Consider the following 20,769-nt stretch of genomic DNA (forward strand, 5'->3'; position numbering starts at 1 on the left):
GCGTCCGTTTTACGTTACGACGGCACTGAAAAAAAGCGACTTATATGACCATTTTTCACACTTATGACCGCAGCGGTCCTGTGATTTACATTCGGATGCTTCACAACTGACTCATATTTATGATGGTCGCAGTGATTCACTTAACAAAGGCGGCAAGGAACGTCGTAAAATAGGGCAAAACTCACTTCACAAATTTCTTGACTTGGCAACATAAATTTTGGCCTCAATTGTGGTCGTACGTTGAGGACTTACCTATACCTATGCTCTTCCCACACTGCTACTTTTTCAGTTAAATATGGGGGCTGTATGTATATTCCAAGTTGTGCTACTGGGCATTGATCCCAAAGTAAAGCTGTTCTTGATCCAGAATGATTTCTCATCAAGTCACTAGAAAAGAACAGCATCGGAGGGGTGGGGACGACTGCACTCTGTTCTACAATTTTTTGACAGCTTAATAATGCGATCATTTCCTCTCAGAGTCTGGATATCCTGCCCCATGCTTTCAAATATTAATTATCTGCTATTAATCATGATCAGTGCCCCTTGTCAGAGACAAATTAAAGGGCCATTAGTAGCCAGGAGGGTTTTAGAATACGAGGCCCATGAAAAGGGGAAGCACTATTTTTACCTTCAGGCATGAAATCCGAGTGCCCAAGTTAAATAAATAATTTAGTAAAGGAGATGCGCCAGGTATTATTTCCCTGGATTGAAAACATTACTTGTAAGTATGTATGCATGCACATACATATGTATTGTGTGTGTGTGTGTATGTGTGTATGTAGGGGTGGGGGGGGGAATATTTAGAATTGTTAAAACCCATCTGGCTTACCACAAAGAATTGCAAATTCATCCGGCCTAGCGTAAGTCAACACAGCTGCCAAGGCCTCTTTCCAGTTTTGCAAATCGCACGACTGGACAATCTCCTTCCAGTTCTTGGTTACAACAGCAGTAATGAGCTGGAATATTGGGGGGGGGGGGTGGAGAGAGAGAAACACACACGTCAATAGCACCTTCAAAATGCCCTTTCTCCAACGTTTGTGCAATTTTACTGAGTAAGGAGAACACACATAAAAGACCTTTCCCCAATCGGCTGTCAGAATAACAAGAGTTGGAAGGGATCTTGTAGGTCATCTAATCCACCCCCCCACCCCCCCACCCAAGCAGGAGACCCTACACTATTTCTGACAGATGGCAGTCCAGTCTCTTCTTGAAAGCCTCCAGTGATGAAGCTCCCACAACTTCGGATCCATTGGTTGTTTGTTTTCTCACTGTCAGAAAATTTCTCCTTATTTCCAGGTTGAATCTCTCCTTGATCGGTTTCCATCCATGATTCCTTGTCTGGCCTTCGGGTGCTTTGGAAAATAGCTTGACTCCCTCCTCTCTGTGGCAGTCCCTCAAATATTGGAAGACTGCTATCATGTCTCCCCTGGTCCTTCTCTTCACTAGATTAGCCATGCCCAGTTCCTTCAACCATTCTTCATATGTTTTAGTCTTCAGTCCCCTCATCATCTTCGTTGTTGTTCTCTGCACTCTTTCTAGAGTCTCAACATGTTTTTTATAGTATGGTGACCAAAACTGGATGCAGTATTCTAGGTGGGGTCTTACTAAGGTTGTCTCTAGGTAGGCGCGGACTGCACCCCACAGAATTTGGCCATCCCTAGCTTCCAATGCAGGCAACTCAGTCCCAGTGCATATAGAAAGCTTCTGTAGAACTTGGTTCGCATCAGATTTCATTATACTCATGCTATGCATGAATCGGTTCCAGGGTTGGTCAGACGTAGAAGAGATCCACTGAAATAATGACAATCACAATCATGACTAATTCAAGTCCTCCTGATCTTGACAGGTCTACATGAGGAATGACCAACTCTGGAACCAAGGTTGATACTTGCTTCATCTGTTGCCACAATATAAGCAGTCCTCGACTTACGACCACAATGGAGCGCCAAATTTCTGCTGGTGAGACAGTTATGTGAGTTTTGCTCCATTTTATGACCTTTCCTCAGTTGTTAAGTGAATCTGGCTTCCCCACTGACTTTGCTTGTCAGAAGGTCACAAAAGGTGATCACACGACCCCGGGACACTGCAACCGTCATAAACATGAAGCAGTTGACAAGCATCTGAATTTTGATCACATGTCCATGGGGATGCTGCGACGGTCGCTAAGTGTGAAAACCGGTCGTAAATCACTTTTTTCAGGGCCGCTGTACATTTGAGTGGTCACTAACCACACTGTTGTAAGCTGAGGACTACCTATATTTTGAGTGAAGTAGAACAAAAGGAACAGGTTTTCTATACCAAAACCCTGCCTTATTTTCACAGAACTTCGACCGAATGGAAAGACATTAAATATTGATTATCATGAAGGACGAATGAGTCGGATCTTGGCATTTATCCAGAGTCTGGGAAGTAGATTTATCTTCTGCCCATCTCTGAGCTATGCTTTAAGATTCAGCTGCCAGAATCTCTTATTACAGAGAATACATATTTGGAAGAAATGTCCTTTTCTCTTCTCTTTGTAATACTACCTCACTCTGGACATCAAGTGTTCAGTCCAATCTGATCTTTGAATTTTTCCATGGCGTATAGCAATAAGCACTTAGACTTACCGTATTTTTCGGGGTATAAGACGCACCTTTTCCCCCCAAAAAAGAGGGTGAAAATCTGGGTGCGTCTTATACTCTGAATGTAGCCCTGCCCAGCTTCTCAAACTGAGGTTTCAGAGGCTGAAAAAAGCATCAGAAACAGAGCTTCAGAAAAAAAGCCCCAAACAGAGCTTCAGAAAAAAAGCCCCCAAACAGAGCTTTAGAGGCATTTTTTCTGAAGCTCTGTTTTGGAGGCTTTCAGAGGCAGAAAAAAAAGCAAAAAAAAGCAAGGCACAGAGCTCACAACCAAGGAACCTGTTGCTAAAATTCACCTCTGAGAACAGCTGACTAGGGGTATTCCGGGAGGCCGATCCACCTGCCAATCAGCTTTTTTCTTTTTTCCTCCCAAAAAACTAAGGTGCGTCTTATACTCCAGTGCGTCTTATGCTCCAAAAAATATGGTATATACTGCTTTACAGTGCTTTACAGTCCTCTTTAGGGGTTTACAGAGTCAGCCTATGGCCCCCAACAATCTGGGTCCTCATTTTACCCACCTCGGAAGGAGGGAAGGCTGAGTCAACCTTCAGTCTGGTAAACTGACAAATTATAGGCAGCCGGCAGGCAGCAGAAGTAGGCTGCAGTACTGCACTCTAACCATTGCGCCACCGTGGCTGTATAGGTAGTTCTCAACGTACAAGTTTGTTTAGTGACCGTTCGAGGTTTCAACGGCACTGAAAAAAAGTGACTTATGACCATTTCCCACAATTATGACCGTTGCAACAGCCCCATGGTGACCTGATCAAAATTCAGGCGCTTGGCAACTGACTCATATTTATGACGGTTGCTGTGTTCCGGGGACACGTGATCCCCTTTGACTCATATTTATGACGGTTGCTGTGTTCCGGGGACACGTGATCCCCTTTTGCAATGTTCTGTTAAGCAGAGTCAATGGGGGAGCCCAATTTCACTTAACAACTGTCTTACGGACTTAACAACTGCAGTGATTCACTTAATGACTGTGGCAAAAGGCCGTAAAACGGAGTAAAAATCTATTAACACAAAATAAAAATGATGTGTCCTTTTGTAGATACATACCTGCTTAGCTATTCTCTGAATTACCCAAGGGTTTGAGGGGGAGGGGGCGAGGAGGAGGCAGCTAATCACGAGGTTTGCCAATGTGTAAGTGTTATCCTTGCTTCCAATTGAAAAAGTCCACCTACCCTGGTAATTTTGCCTCTTGTTTTTGCAAAATACTTCTTCTGCGTCTTGGATAAGAGTTCCTGGCCACCAGCTATAGCAAGAATAATGGCGTCAGCCATGCGATTGTCATGCAGGCAAAGGTCAACGGCGCTTTCAAAGTTCCCCGTAAGCAAAGCCTGAGTGATCAAGCCATCAATGTCTGCATGAAAGAGAACAAACACACAAAGATAATAATGGTCATCAAATGTAGAAAATTAACTCCATTTGGTAACCCGAGACGTTATGTAAGATAGATATAGATATATATATTTACCTCCAGTGACAGAAATGTTAAAGGTTTCATTGATGGGTTGCAGTGAATCAACCTCCACATTTTTAATCTGGAAGGAGAAAACAATGTAGCTTAGTATAGTTTCGGAACATGTTATTTAGACGCAGTCTAATCATAACGTGCTTTAAAACGGGAAACATTGTGACAGAGCTGCACTGAAATGAAAACTGCCACTTAACAATAATTTATTTTATCCTACTCACTACGATGGGAAATGGTATATTTACATTTTTACTCCTCTGCTCATTCATCTTGGGAATGAACACCATGGAACTTAATTTTGAGCAAATAGGCACAGGACTGGGTGTATAATCATTTCTGCCCTGTTAATCAGATTGTCATATTGAAATATCTATAGAGGTACGAGCTGATGGCACACAATGATATAGTTAGTGACTTTTCATTAACATTTCTTGTGCACAGCACTGATAGCCCTCGACTTACAATGGTAATGGAGCCTGCTCATTGTGGTCGTAAGTCACAAACAGTCATAAAGCAGGCCATCCATATCGCGGACCCCATTTTATGATCTTTGTTGCGGTAGTGGTTCGGCAAATGCCACAACTGTTAAACAAACCAAATTATTTGGGCCATTTACCCAGGGCCTGTATGCGTACCTCTATCCTAAGCAGGGTTTTGTAGGTCACCTTAGTTATGGGGAAGTTTTGGCAAAACTGCTTTAAAACGCAGTCATGTGACCGCAAGGCACTGCAAGCAGCCCCTAAGTCCAGGCTGGTTGGCCACCGGCTTAAATACAGTCATGTGATCGTGGGAGGATGGCTGTCGGTCCATTATAAGTTGAAATGGTCGCTAAATGACCAATCGTAAGTTGAGGTATACCCACACGTGCAAAATACACACCAGCTTCATTTTGTTGTGGCCTGTCGGCCGCCAGCCCCTCCAACAGCCAAATCAGAGGAGGCGGCGGTTGGGAATCAGGGTCAGCATCAAGGCAACCTGAGATGGGGAAGAGGGAATGGAGCTAGCAGAGAGCGAGAGAGAGAGACAAAGGCGGAGCCTGGGCCATCCATCAGCCTTCAGATGGAGAGTCAACACCCCCCCCCCCCCGTCTGCAGGTGGCTGATGAGGAAAAGGAGGAACAGCTGGGTCCAGTGCCTGACACGTGGATGCACAGAAGGCAGAGGAGAGGAGAGCAGTGGAAATCTGTTGGCCAGTCCTCGGGATGGAAGATCCACCGCTGCTAGCGAAGCCCCAACCTAGCTCTGGGGATAAAAGGCAGGGGGCGGAGATGTGGCAGACAACTATTTCTCTGCCTGCCAGACAGACTTGTTAGCCTGTGGTGAGGGTTTGTCGCGCTTGGGGAACTGGGTCAGAACACATTTATTTCCAAAACATCCAATCACAGCCGGCAACATCCTTGCCGCTAAGTCAAATATAGCTAAACTCTGAAGGTAATTTGAATACCGTCTCAGTTTAAAGACAGTCCCAGGGATACAGGTAGACCTCGACTTACAACCGCAATTGAGCTCAACCTTTCAATTGTTAAGTGAGACATTTATGGAGTTTTGCCTCATTGTACGACCTTTCTTGACACAGTGGTTAAGTGAACTGCTGCAGTTGTTGAGTTAGTAACGTGGTTGTTAAGTGAATCCAGCTTCCCCATCGACTCTGTGGGTCAGAAGATCGTAAAAGGGGATTGCGTGACCCCGGCAATCATCATAAATATGAATCAACTGCCAAGCATCTGAATTTTGATTATGCAACGGTGGGGATGTTTCAGCAGTGGTGTGAAAAACGGTCATAAGTCACTTTTTTCAGGGTTGTAGTAACTTTGAACGGTCACTAAATGAACTGTTGTAAGTCGAGGACTCCCTGTACAGCCCTGAGGACACGATATACACCCATAAGCAAACAGGTTAGTTGGGAACCAATGCAAAATCACTCGCATTCACTGCGAGTCAGTTTGCACGTTTAGCATAAAAGGGGTTGAATACCTCTGCCAACAGCTGGTCCTTAGCAGCAAGGCCCTCTCCACCATCAGGCTGTGCAAGCTGGTCAGCTTCCTCGTGAGCCTTTCTCACCGATATGAAGAGGACGTTTGAAAGATTAAAGCAAAGAAACCAACTCCTTAACCAATGCAAATAGGCCCCAAATAGCCCCAAGATGTCTCCAAAAAAAGTGTAACGTTAGTAAACCTAGAGTTATAGCAACAAGGAGAAGAACTCTTTATCTTTTTTTCTTTCTTTCAACGTTTTCCTTAATATCTTTACTGCTTGTTAAAATAATAACAGGAGACCTTCAACCCGCACCAACAGAGCAGCAACGTGAGGAAGTGTAGAAGAAGCCATAGTTAGGTTTGCCCCCAAGATATGTCCAAATATTCTCCTTGGGGGTAATTATTAGTAGTATTAGTGTAAGCAGGGGTGAAATGTAAAAATTGTTACTACCAGTTCTGTGGGCGTGGCTTGGTGGGGGTGGGGTAATGTGGCCAACTGGGTGGGCGTGGCCAACTTTTTTTTTTTACTTTTAAAAGCATTTTTTCTAGAACTTCGGCTGAAAAAAATGTTTTTGAAAGCCTCTGATGATCAGGCAACTCAGCTGGGATTGCCAGAGGAGCCTTTTAAAAGCATCGGCTGAAGAGGTTGTAGAAAAAATGCTTTTAAAGGGTTCTCACGATCCCAACTGAGCCGCATGATCATCAGAGGCTTTTTTTTTTACTTTTAAAAGCATTTTTTCGGCCAAAGAAAAAATGCTTTTAAAAGTAAAAAAAAAAACACCCTCTGATGATCGTGCGGCTCAGCTGGGCATGGGGTGTGTGTGCAGGGATTTTTGCTGCTGGTTCTCCGAACCACCCGCCACCATCACTACCGGATCAGGTGATCCGGTCCGAACTGGGAGCGTAATGCCCTGAGTGTAAGGCATTGTTACATTAGCCAGGAGACCACAATGCTAGTGCAGAGTAGTAGTGTGGCTTGACAAGACATCAGCCCTGTCGTAGGACACCCATGTGCACTTCCAAGGTGCGCCACAGGATGGCGAGTTGGCTTTGCCCCAGAGAGAAAGGCGAATGGCTCTTTCTGCAGTGTCTCCCAAGGCCTCCTCTTTCCCCGGAGCTGCCTCACGAATGGGCGCTGCAACTGGGAAGGTTCAGAGCTGTCAGGAATCTGATTGCCTGCACAGAGCACCAGCTCGTCTCCCCACCAAAGTGGTACCTAGCATGTTTCCCCAAAAACAAGACCCGGTCTTAAATTTATTTATTTTTTGCTTTTGTTTGCACTAGGGCTTATTTTCAGGGGATGTCTTTTTTTTTTTTTTGACGTAGAGGAGACGGTGAGCGTGGGGGCCGACAAGAGTGGGAGCGGTGCTATCGCTGGCCCAACCCTCTCCGTCTCACCATGTGCTTGCCGGCAGCCCCAACAGGCCAAGCTCTTGGTGCGCCCCGGCCTCTGCCAGCACTGCCTGCTGGCCATGCTGCACACTCTAGCTCGGGTCCCCCTCCCAGGCATAGATTTGGCCACTGGAGTCAAGCTGGCAGGGTGGGAAAGGGCCAAGCCTCCATGAGGTGACTGGGGAAGGGAAGGAGCTGCTGTACTAAGAGCAGACTCAGGAATTGCTGCCTGTGTTTGTGAGAGGACTGCCTCCTGTGCTGGCCATGCCCATTCCTTCACTAGGGCCTATTTTTTGGGGTAGGGTTTATATTAGGCCCTCACTTTAAAAATCAGGCATTGGCTTGTTTTTCGGGGTAGGTCTTATTTTTGGGGAAACAGGGTATCTATCTACTTGCATAGAACATGCTTTCAAATTGTTAGGTAGACTGAAGTTGGGGTGAGTGACAGGAGCTCACCCTGCCAAGCAATGCTAGGACTCGAACCACTTGAGCAGAAACCATCTCCAGCGTCATTAAGCTCTGAGCCACCATACCTCCTACTTGGGGGTAATTACCTCCAGTTTTAAGAACCACTGTTCTAGAACATCCTTTGCCTATTTGGCACTTTACAGACATGTCAATTACAACTTCCCTAACACGCATGAATATGAAGGGAATTGTAGTCTAGCATATTTACTCAGTGCCAGGTTAAAGGAGCCTTTTTCAGAGCGAGACAAATTAGGGGTTGACCACACAGACTGGATTAGGGTTCTTAACAGATCTTAATAGGGTCTGCTAAATGGTTAAGAAATCCATCAGTGACTTTTTTTTGGGGCCACCCCCCATCTTCACTTTCAGAGGTTTGACCATGGGGACCTTGCCTGAATGTTTTGAAGGTATGCAAACATATTTCAGAGATGACCTGAATATACTTTTCCCTGTATTGGATAATGAAATGCTTTCTGCTTTGTTTTGCTTGTTTACTTTTGCTATTCCAAAATTTATTTTTCAATTCTGTTATTGTGCATGATTCTAGGAGAAAGAGGAAAAATTGAGATAAAGATCTAAAATAAGTATACTATCTATCTATCTACCTACCTACCTACCGTGTTTCCCCAAAAGTAAGACTTCCCCGGATAATAGGCCCAATCGGGCTTTTGAGCTCATGTGCTAAAATAAGCTCCCCCCTGCCAAAAATAAGCTCTCCCAGAAATATTTAAACACATGTGCAGCCGCTCCCCGTCATGTCCTCTGGTTAGGGTTAGGGAGAGAGATAAGACAGCAAGAAAAGCCCCATCTTGCTCCACACGCCCCAAAATAATAAGACCTCCTAGAAAATAAGGCCAAGCGCTTATTTTGGGGTTATATAAGACAGTGTCTTATTTTCGGTGAAACACGGTATCTATCTATCTATCTATCTATCTATCTATCTATCTATCTATCTATCTATCTATCTATCTATCATCTACCTACCTATTTACCTATCTATCTACCTATCTATCTATCATCTACCTACCTACTTATCATCTACCTACCTACTTACCTATCATCTACCTATCTATCTACCTATCTATCTACCTATCTATCATCTACCTACCTACTTACCTATCATCCATCTATCTATTTATCTATCTACCTATCTACCTATCTATCTATCTATCATCTATCATCTACTTACCTACTTACCTATCATCCATCTATCTATTTGTTTATCTACCTACCTACCTACCTACCTACCTACCTACCTACCTACCTACCTACCTACCGTGTTTCCCCAAAAGTAAGACTTCCCCGGATAATAGGCCCAATCGGGCTTTTGAGCTCATGTGCTAAAATAAGCTCCCCCCCCGAAAATAAGCTCTCCCAGAAATATTTAAACACATGCGCAGCTGCTCCCCGTCATGTCATCTGGTTAGGGTTAGGGAGAGTGATAAGACAGCAAGAAAAGCCCCATCTTGCTCCACACGCCCCAAAATAATAAGACCTCCTAGAAAATAAGGCCAAGCGCTTATTTTGGGGTTATATAAGACAGTGTCTTATTTTCGGTGAAACACGGTATCTATCTATCTATCTATCTATCTATCTATCTATCTATCTATCTATCTATCTATCTATCTATCTATCTATCTATCTATCATCTACCTACCTATTTACCTATCTATCTACCTATCTATCTATCATCTACCTACCTACTTATCATCTACCTACCTACTTACCTATCATCTACCTATCTATCTACCTATCTATCTACCTATCTATCATCTACCTACCTACTTACCTATCATCCATCTATCTATTTATCTATCTACCTATCTACCTATCTATCTATCTATCATCTATCATCTACTTACCTACTTACCTATCATCCATCTATCTATTTGTTTATCTACCTACCTACCTACCTACCTACCTACCTACCTACCTACCTACCTACCTACCTACCGTGTTTCCCCAAAAGTAAGACTTCCCCGGATAATAGGCCCAATCGGGCTTTTGAGCTCATGTGCTAAAATAAGCTCCCCCCCCGAAAATAAGCTCTCCCAGAAATATTTAAACACATGCGCAGCTGCTCCCCGTCATGTCATCTGGTTAGGGTTAGGGAGAGTGATAAGACAGCAAGAAAAGCCCCATCTTGCTCCACACGCCCCAAAATAATAAGACCTCCTAGAAAATAAGGCCAAGCGCTTATTTTGGGGTTCAAAAAATATAAGACAGTGTCTTATTTTCGGGGAAACACGGTATCTATCTATCTATCTATCTATCTATCTATCTATCTATCTATCTATCTATCTATCTATCTATCTATCTATCTACCTACCTACCTACCTACCTACCTACCTACCTATCATCCATCTATTTATCTATCTACCTATCTATCATCTATCATCTACTTACCTACTTACCTATCATCCATTTGTTTATCTACCTACCTACCTACCTACCTACCTTCTATCTATCATCTATCTACCTACCTATCTACCTACCTATCATCTATAAAAGGAAGAAAATTTAACATAAATACAAAGCAAGAAAAATATTTCAAAATCAAACACTCTGTAGAAAGAGAAACCATGCCATAAAAGGAGGAGAAAGTTAGAGTACGACTGCAGAGGAATGAAGAGGAAATACTTTGGGATGAAACTGGGAATCAAACTGGGATTCAGGGAGGTGTACAAAGGAGAACAGCAAGAGGATGCCCAGCTCAGCTTGAGGCAGTGTTTAGGTTCTGCGGAGGATGAGCAATAAAAACAGTAGTTTTGTGATCCTTTGAAGTGATTCACATTGCAGGTGGACCTGTGCATACCCAGTGCGTAAAATCATAGTTCAGAGTAAAATTAACAGATTGCAATGAATACTGAGTCTTCCACACATCCCTTTGTAGAGACCAGTGTTTTCCCTTAATGGGTATTGTTGCATTGTCGGGATTTTAAATTCTTATTTTTCACTATATGAGCACTGGGCTGCAACAAAGTCAAAGTGAAAAGGTGCTACTTTCCAAACGTCATCAAATTAAAAAAGAAAAAAAAATGCACTGGATTTTTTGTTTTTTTACCTCATCTTGATCTCTGCCCTGTGGACTCTCCTTAGCAAGAGTTGAAGTAATCTATGGAAATAAAACAGATGGCGCAATGTTTATTTTGGAGAATGAACCTTCTTAACTTTAACTTATTAAAAAAAAAACCCAGGCAAACAGATTAAATATTTTCAATTTATCTGAAGTCAGATCTTGAGCGATGATATTGAAACAATGAAAGCAATACTAAAAATTTCATTTTTTCCCCTCCTTCCCTCCTCACCTGCCTATCTTTGTGCGTTAGTTGACCCAAATGAGGGATATATTCGAACAAGAAACACTCTATGGATATCTATTATTCAAATACTCTATACCAGGGCTCTCGAACCTTGTCAACTTTAAGACTTGTGGACTTCAACTCCCAGAATTCTGGGAGTTGAAGTCCACAAGTCTTAAAGTTGACAAGGTTCGAGAGCCCTGCTCTATACCAGTCTTTTTCAATTTGGGTCCACTACAAATTGTGATGGAAACAAAACAACAACAACACAAACATCTTTTTTGAGCTGTGTGCACTGTATAGTCCGGGCATTAGTAGCAGTGGGAATATTTACGTGCTGCCCACTTGTTTACCACCTTCAAAGCGCTCCATGGCTTAGGGCCGGGGTACTTACAGGACCGCCTGCTGTTACGTTATGCCTCCCACTGACTCATACCCTCACACAGAGAGGGTCTTCTCAGGGTGCTGTCCGCCAAGCAATGTCGGTTGGCGGCCCCCAAGGGAAGGGCCTTCTCTGTTGGAGCACCTACCCTCTGGAACGAACTTCCTCCTGGCTTGCGTCAACTACCTGACCTTCGGACCTTTCGCCGTGAATTGAAAACGTATTTATTTATTCAAGCGGGACTGGCTTAATTTTAATATTCTAAATTTTTAAATTTTTTAAATTTTAATTAATTTTAACTGGTGTATTTTATTTATGGGTCAAATTTGACGGTTTTAATTTTCGGCCATTTATAGAATACGTTATTTTAACTATGGTTTTAATCTGTATATTGTTCTGTTTTAATCTGGCTGTACACCGCCCTGAGTCCTTCGGGAGAAGGGCGGTATAAAAATCTAAATAATAAATAAATAATAAATAAATAAACTTGTTGTAAATGTTGGTCGTGTAGGTTAGAAATGAATTGCATTGTTTTTCTATGTTTTGCAATTTTTAGACAGAGAGCTCCTAAACCTCCAAATTATTTCAGAAGTTCTTCCAGGGAAAAAAAAAAGGTCGGGGAAAGGCTGCTTTAAAGTAAGAAGCTATCAGCAAAAAAAAAAAAAAAGGAGGGGGAGGAGGAGGAGGAGGACAGGAGGAGAAGGAGAAGGAGAAGAAGAAGAAGAAAAGGAAGGAGAAGAAAGAGAAGGAGGAGGAGAAGGAGAAAAAGGATGGTATTTCATGCAATTACTAGGAATTTCATAAATTCATAAATTTCATGAATTCCTAGTAATTCCTGTTATTAAGTTTTTATTTTTCAATTTTTAAAATACATACATTCCGTCTTTTCTTAAGCAGTGTGATGCCTGGGTACAACTATCTCTGTGTAACATCCTTCAACATTTGCAAACATCATTCATATTAATATTGCTTTTCTAAGCTTAAAATTACAATAAACAATTGAACACTATAAAACTCATTTTCTTCATAATATGTTCTAATGATAATACAATAATAGCATTGAACATAGTTATTCTCATTTTATGTATAACAACTGTCATCTTATTTAGTCTCTTATGTTAATATATTCTCTATTTTTTTTAGTCTTCTTCATTTCCAAATTCTGTTTTTGTTCTCTAACCATTGATAAAATACTTCCCATATCGTAGAATATTCAGTTTGTTCTCTCTCCTTAATTGCTAGAGTTAATTTGTTCATTTCTGCACATTCTAATATTTTCCTAATCACCTTCTCACCAATAGGAATCACTTCACTTTTCAATTCCTAGTAATTCCTGAGCGTTTTATTAATCTGAGCACCGTCTCTTTTAAGATTATCGAGAGATGAAAGGCTTATTCTTGCCATATCTATTTTCTACCCAATCCCCATGATTTCTTCTGAACCAAACCCAAAGGGCAATTAATCTACGACAAATATTTTTAATGTAGTCCTTCAAAAGGGCCGCGGTGTGGCTCAGGCTGTAAGAAGCCTGTTATTAAAACACAGCTGCCTGCAATTACTGCAGGTTCTAGTCCCACCAGGTCCAAGGTTGACTCAGCCTTCCATCCTTTATAAGGTAGGTAAAATGAGGACCCAGACTGTTGGGGGGGCAATAAGTTGACTTTGTAAATATACAAATAGAATGAGACTATTTGCCTTACACACTGTAAGCCGCCCTGAGTCTTCGAAGAAGGGCGGGCTATAAATGTAAACAAAAAAAATAAAAAAATAAAAAATGCAACGTAGTAACGTTTACCTTCTGTCCCAAGCCATCTTTTTTGTACCCCAAGAGTTCCAGATATTTGCCACGGGAGTCTTCCTCAAAATGCACCTTAAAAAAAAAAAGGAAAGGAGGCATTTGAGAGAGAACGGCTCGTTTTTGCGTTCTTCCTGCATTCGCAGTGCAAGATGCCTCTGCCAAATGATTGCTGTACATTAGGGTAAATATTACATGACACATAACTATGAAACTCTATAGGAAAGCTATTGGCTTGAGGGAAGAGGGATAGCAGAGGGCGACAAAAGCAGCTCTACATCTGGAAAAATGATAAGAAAAATCAAAGCAAACTGGATTTATTTATTTTTTTCTAACTTCACTTACTCTTTCTTCCTGAAATGTATAAGTCGTTTCATTAAGTTAACCCAACAAAAATCAACCCGCTGATTTTGGTTTTGGTTTGAGTTAACTCAAAAAGTATCAACCCATTTTCCAGAAGGTTAAAATTATCTGGGGGAAGATTACTGTGAGCTGGACAAATGGGGTGCTTTGGCGGGGTGGGGGGTGGGGGGGCTGTTGATCCTTAGAAATGTTGGTCCCTCTGATGGCCCCTAGAAAACCAACATCATCTTCCCGAAAAAAGTGCTGCCCTGTAAGCAGATCCTATACGATCTACTTCTCTCCACACAGGTAGATTATTAAGAACTACCTCCATCTTGTCAGAACTGTCAACATACAGGAAGTGAAGGCCTGTTGCTTTACAATTTGCAGAGGCATGCATAAAACACCTCTTCTCAAAGCACTAAAACCACTACTTTGTCATCTCCAGGACTTGGGAGTGATTTCTGGCAGTCTCTGAACCCCCTTTTCTCACTGAAGCAGGACCCTGGCTGTTCTGACCCAGCTCCCCAAATACGACAAACCCTCAAAGATTTCTTTATTAGAAGTGCCGGCAGCCCCGGCAAAAAGTTTCTCTCTCAACACAGGTTATCAAGTCCGGCCAGCCAGAAGATGAATAGTTGTCTGCCACATCTATTCATCTCCACCCCCTGCCTTTTATCCCCAGAGCTAGGGTCGGAGCTCTCAGGTTGCCTTGATGCTGACCCGGAGTCCCATGCCGCCTCCTTCTCCTCCCAATTCGGCTGCTGGAGGGGCCCGGAGGGGCCCGGAGGCTGACAAGCCATTAACACTGGCATGCCAAGATAACGAAGAGCAGATTCTGAAGCAGCCACCCAAATTTGCAAATGACACGGTGGCTTTAATAATTCGAAAGGAAATGCTTTATATGTACTATTCTGGCACGTGAAACACCTCTTTTGAACACTTGGCAAATCCCTCGATGAGTAAAGCGAGGACAATATTTAAATTTTTCTTTTGATTTATCAGCTCACTTGGTAGCATGTGAATCTAAAGTAGATTGTGGTCGATCCAGCATGGACACCTTCGCTTACAGGTAGTCCTCAACTTATGATTGTAATGGAGCCTGCTCACTGCAGTTGTAAATCATGACACTTCTTAAACAGGCCGAGCACATGATCCACTCAGTTTTATAACCATTTTTGAGCAGTCACTAAGCGAACATCAGTCATTATGTGGAACAATGGTTTGCTCTGGGAACAGTTTTGCCAAAAACTAAAAGGCAGGTCCATTTTTTGGCAAAACCAGCATAAAACACAGTCACATGACTGTGGGATGCTGCACTTTAAGTGCGTTCATGTGCCCCCTTAGGGGATGGCACAACCACTGGAACTCTGAATCTGGGTCATTTAAGTAGATCCAAAATTGGTCTGTTATAACTCAGAACGCTTGCTAAGCAATTGGTCCTAAGTTGAGAACTGCAAGGATTGTGGGGCCCATGCAGATCCAAAAATATTTTCCACTTTGGATCTTACTACTGCGCCCCTTTTGCTGTTAAAGCGAGTGAGAGATTCTGTACGCAATCAACCCTGAAAAATCACCTTGAGAAATGACCACACGTTCCTCTCGAAGTCGTTTTTGGCTACATCGATTTTCTTCTGACAGTAGCTGACGAAGGCTTCGGCCTGAACCGCTTCCTGCAGCTGGTTGGACCGGTTCAAGAATTCCTTCTCGGTAACAACTTGACTAATGTAAACGTGGTAGGGCTGTTGGGGATGTTCTCCTTGCTGTTGAATCTTGCTGTTCTCAAAGGTGACCAGCCTCCCTCCAAACTGGAATTGAAGCAATCAGTGGTATTGTTATCCATGCCTATTCATACAACTTGGTAGTTTTAAAGCAAGTCCTTTTTGGTTTTCAGTATGATTTGTAGGAATTGCAACAGTTTGCCTCACAAGGAGTTGGCAGCATGAAACACACTTGTGAATACTATATACCCATGATGGCAAACCTATGGCATGCATGCCACCATATCAATGGGCACGCAAGCTCATTTTCGGGCCTTCTGGGCCCACAAGAAGTAGGGAAACAGGCTGTTTCCTGCCTCCACAGAGCCTGGAGAGGTAGTGGGGAAGGCCCATTTTTCTCTCTCACCTGGCTCCAGAGCCTCTCTATGAGTCTGGGGAGGGTGAAGGCCCTCTGGAGGCCAGAAACAGCCCATTTCCCAACTTCCGGTTGGACAGGAAGTGATGTTTTTTGCTATCCCCAGTCTCCAGAGCCTCTCTAGGAGTGCCAGGAGTGGGGGGGGGGGAAGTGGAGGGTTGTGCGTGCATGCGCAGGGAGCATAGAATTATGGGTGTGGGCATGCGCACGTACCCCCCACACCCTCCTTCCTTCTGGCATGCAATGGCAAAAAGGTTAGCCATCACTGCTATATATGAAACCAGCCCTCTTAGGACAGAAGTTGGCATCCCCTTTTTGTCTAGGTCTAGGGGGCCACACCCTCCATTTATTTAGGTCATACAATACCAATTAAAAACACACAAATATTGAATTAAAGCAGATCTAAAATAAAAGCCATTTCTGAAGTTAGGAATATTGATTCCAAGAGGGTAAAATACAACCACAAATTCAGCAAGAGTTGAATAATTAAGGCAAAATTTAAATCATAAATGTTTGGTGTAGTTGCTGTTAGGTACTTAATTATGCTAAACAAATGATGCATTTGTCTCTCCTTGTGTTAAAAATGTTGCACAAAAGGCTGTGTCTCCTGTTTATTATAACCAGAGGTAAAGCATTCTTGGAGGTTTATACCAAATGCAAAAAATGAAGGATATGCTCCACAGATTGTCTAAGGAGATTCTCGTCATCCTAAGTCATGGTTATCCCAAAGAGGCTTTTCAAAGCACCTTCAAGAAAAAAACAATACAAAGTCCAGTTGCCTTTTGAAAAGCGTCTGTGGTACCCCACTGATTCTGCATTTGGAGACCCCTTCAGTTATAAGCTAATCCTTGATTTACGACACTTGGCATCAAAATCTCTGTTGCTAAGCAAGGTGATTTAAGAGAGTCACGCCTGATTTTATCCCCTTGTTTGCCACAGTTGTTAAGCAAATCACCGCAGCTGTTAAGTGAATCGTGTGATCATTAAGTGAATCGGGCATCCTCCGTTGAGTCTGACTGCTGGAAGCTGGTTGGAGGGCTAGCTGCAAATGGCAAACAGAGGAGCCCAGTGGCACCAACAATGCCACCGGAATTTCGAACAGTCGCTAAACAAATGGCTGCAAGTCAAGGACTCCCTGTACTCATGGTGGTGAATCTATGGCATGCGTGCTGGAAGTGGCAAGCAGAGCCATCCCTCCAGGCACGCCAGCCATTGCCCATTGCTCTTCCAGGTTCTGCGCGCCCGCGGGAGCAGGGAAACCAGAAGAGCAGCTCCCCAGCACACATATGCCCGGTGGGAAGCTGAGTTTCTGGTTTCCTGCACGCGCATGACCAGCTTGTCTTCATGCATGCATGTGCACATGGGAGAACACCAGAAAATGAAAGACCATGTGACCAGTGTGCATGCAAGTGCCAGAAACTGGAAGCTCAGCTTCCTGGCACGCATGCGCTCTTCTGGTTTCCAGCACTCCCACACGTGCACGCTGGGGAGCTGCTCTTCCCATTTCCGGTGTTCCCTCATGTGCACGCACGCCCTCCTGATTCGGCACTTAGTGCTGAAAAGGTTCACCAACACTGTCCTGTACTATATTTGATTTATAACTGGCTGCTTTGTTCTCCTGGTCAGCCATGAACTTTTTAAATATATATGCGTTGTTTTTCTTTTTTATCTGTAAGCTGCCCTGAGTGTCTGTTGTGGTCCACCAGCAGCCTGTGGAGCTGGCAGCGGAGTCGGACAGTGAGGAGGCTGGGGAGGACAATGGGCCAGTCCTGGAATCAGGGGAAGGCCTGGACGAGGGCTCTGTGTCGGAGGCAGAGATGGGGCCAGGACCATTTGGGAGCGATGTGCAGACTCTGGAGTCCCCAGAGGTGGAAAGCAGAAGAAGAGGAGGAGCCTGTTCCTAGTGCACGCATGCGAAGCTGCCAGAAGACAAGAGCAGCTAAAGCAAAAAGGACGACTCAGGAGTAAGGCCAGGAGATGGTTGGCCCCTCCCATAAGGCTTAAAAGAGCAGCAACAGCTCTTTGTAGGAAAGCAACATTGCTACAATTGTTTCTAGTCAGCATCTCATGTTTCTGAATTTTGCAGGGTTCTTGCCAAGAAAAGCCTTTGGCAGGGTGCCAAAGAAGACAAAGATTTGTGATAAGGCCAAAGGACTTTTTCTGAAGGATTTGTTTTGGAATTAATTTGGACTAAGCTGAGAATGAAGTAATTCTCAGCTGTTCTAATAAAATATGTTTGTTTATTTGTTTAGGACTGATTGTGTCTGGTAATAACTACTTGGGCCTAGGTCACAATAGTGTCAAGCAAATGGGTGGTCATGACATTGGGATAAATACATTTAAAAACATTCTTCTGCCTAAGGTGTAATGGATGCCTGATGCTACACAAAGGTTTCTTTACAATAAGGCCACAGATTTCTGTGAGGCATCCTTCAGAAAACCGATCGGTAGGTACACCATGCCTCTTTCTTTGATCTAATCAGCAGAGACTTACTGAAAAAGTTGCTCCCACGGGTCGACGAATCCACTTGGGAGGTTTCTTCAGAGGGAGAACTGTGCTCTGTGGGGCGGTCTGTTGTGGGAGCTGCAGAGGAGGAAGGGGTTGCCCCGTTCCAAAGGGATCCAGATTGCCAAAAGACGAGGAGAGCTTTTGAAAACAGAAGAGAAAGAGGAAATTATTCCTTGGTCTTTAGCTCAATCCTATTCCAGGGCAAACTTTTCTGTGTCAGAATCTGTTTACCATTCATCAAAAGGGCCTTCCGCCTTTGTTTTTTAAAATCAAAGGATTATAGGTAAGGATTAGAGTGTTTCTCAACTTTTAAGACGTCTGGACTTCAACTCCCAGAATTCCCCAGCCAGCTTGGCTGACTGAGGAATTCTGGGAGTTGAAGTCCATATATCTTAAAGTCACCACGGTTGAGAAACAGTGGATTGGAGGATGAAAAAATGAACACAGCCCAAAAACTACTGGTTCTGGTCAGTATCCGATCTGTTCCTCCTCGGCAGGTGGACATTTAAAGCCTCATTGAGAAACCAAGAAAATGGAGTTCTGAGACAGCCAAATTGTCAATCATTTATGTTTATGCATGTCATTGTAAACTGCAAAACCTGCCTTTTCCCCATTTTTTTTTTAAAAAAAGGAGATACCTTGTCCGCTTGTTTCTGTCGTAGGCTATCCGTGCTTCCTCCCATGATTGAGTAAACACTGATTCGCCCATCAAAAGAAGCAGCAGAGAGAAGGGCAGGATTCCTGGGACACCACTGCACATCAAAACACCACTGGGTAGAGGTAGGAAGCTCATACAATACCTGTGACCAGAAGAAAGGAAGGAGGACAACTATTACGGCTGCCAAAACGAACAACTGCAAAATCGGTCAGTGGCCTGCATCAATATTACAGTGAGCAAGATGGAGAATTAAGGATATTGTCAGCCTCCGCTTTAATTAAGTGTATTTCTCCTACTAGACTGCTTTACTGTTTTATTACCTTGTTAAAAGTTTGCTCTACTGACTGTCTTTCATGATTTATGGAGAAGGGGGGAAGTTTTTACTGTTCCCAGCGTTCGGCTGACACTGCATGTGTGGGGGAGGGAGTTAGCCTTTTGAACAGACGTTTGAACTGTTTTGGCGTGTGAATGTAACGGCAGTTGCTGGCTTCACATTCCATCCTGAAGATTGACAGAGGGAGAATATCGGAAGTGAAACTACACGGGGCCAAGGAGGAAGACGACATCGGATAATTACTGTATGACCTCTAGTAGCGGGAGGGTTCAGGAGAGGATATTACTCTGTGGTTTTGATTTACTTCCAGTTCTGGCTTTGCCTGTCCTGCATTTCAGACTTGCTTAGTAAAAATTACCAATTTCTTCAAAATGATGGAGTTGGGTCTTTATTTTCTTAAGTAATGATCTGAGGCTAGTTGACAGATATATTCTCCCGCAACCTCCAAGCTGTTCTGACCTAGGCTTCCTTAGAAATTAAACAGCACAAACTTAGTCCCGGCAAACCTCTTTAATTCATACGGCTGTAAATTACTTTCATTTACAGTTGGCAAGGCTTGATAAACAGTCTTTCAGAGGAAGGTTATTGATACCCACTTATCTCATGTGGAATGCAGGACAAGGCCAAACTTGGCACAGAGTCACAAACAGAAGTTTCAAATCTTGAACCGGACAAATGAACTAATTGCTTCCTGCAAAAGCTCACGTCCTGTTTGCTTCTTTTTTATGTCTTATGGGAGGGGGCAATCATCTCCAAGCCTTACTCCCAAGTCGACCCTGTTTCCTTAATTGTTCCTGTCTCCTGACAGCTCTGTGTTTGCTTTGATGGAAGTAAATGGTAAAAAGCTGATGAGGTCTTTATACAATGCCCCCCACAAGACATATTTTTCAGTTTCTAAAGTTTAAATGTTAACTTAAAACAAATACCTCTCCCGTGTTTGGATTGGAACAAAGGATTTTAGAATCTTTGCCACAGCTCAGCAGTAGTTCAGGATCTGCCATACTCCAAGCGATTGTCAAAATACCTCTGTGTAAAGATAAAAATCAAACAATTATCAAACTAACCAAACATTGCAAATATGTAACCGACACCAATGGGGACAACAAATTTTAAAAATCTCAAAAAGAGGAAACACTTAAAATAAAAGGGCTTTTATCATAAACAAAACTCCAAAGCAATCATCCAAAATGCTTAAAAGTCCCTTTTTTTTTGCCTTTTTCTCAAATAAAATAAAACCTTACTCTGAATGCTGATCAAAAATATGTTATCTCCAATCATCTGCTTCAAATCCTATATGTTTGTTTTAAAATTTAATGGTTGTTTTGTCAAACCCCCTTGCATGAAAAATATGTCAATCTGTCAACATCTCCACTAGTCT

General features: G+C 43.0%; 1 protein-coding gene across 15 annotated transcripts in view; it reads right to left on the minus strand.

Moving 5' to 3' along the window:
* Positions 1-20,769, minus strand: part of SEC31A (SEC31 homolog A, COPII coat complex component) — a 75,965-nt gene that overhangs the window by 37,063 nt on the left and 18,133 nt on the right. For 14 of the 15 annotated variants that reach the window (XM_058192379.1, XM_058192376.1, XM_058192378.1 and 11 more), the window contains 10 exons: positions 20,318-20,417; positions 19,038-19,199; positions 18,385-18,537; positions 15,332-15,562; positions 13,413-13,487; positions 10,998-11,048; positions 6,072-6,149; positions 4,099-4,165; positions 3,806-3,984; positions 830-956 (listed from right to left, as the gene is read on the minus strand). In XM_058192379.1, coding sequence (XP_058048362.1) covers positions 830-956; positions 3,806-3,984; positions 4,099-4,165; positions 6,072-6,149; positions 10,998-11,048; positions 13,413-13,487; positions 15,332-15,562; positions 18,385-18,537; positions 19,038-19,199; positions 20,318-20,417 — 1,223 coding nt within the window. The remainder of the gene's footprint in view (positions 1-829; positions 957-3,805; positions 3,985-4,098; positions 4,166-6,071; positions 6,150-10,997; positions 11,049-13,412; positions 13,488-15,331; positions 15,563-18,384; positions 18,538-19,037; positions 19,200-20,317; positions 20,418-20,769) is intronic. The other variant, XM_058192380.1, reaches the window with a different exon arrangement.

This window comes from Ahaetulla prasina, chromosome 8 (genome assembly GCF_028640845.1).
Source record: "Ahaetulla prasina isolate Xishuangbanna chromosome 8, ASM2864084v1, whole genome shotgun sequence".
In the NCBI taxonomy this organism is placed as follows: Eukaryota; Metazoa; Chordata; class Lepidosauria; order Squamata; family Colubridae; genus Ahaetulla; species Ahaetulla prasina.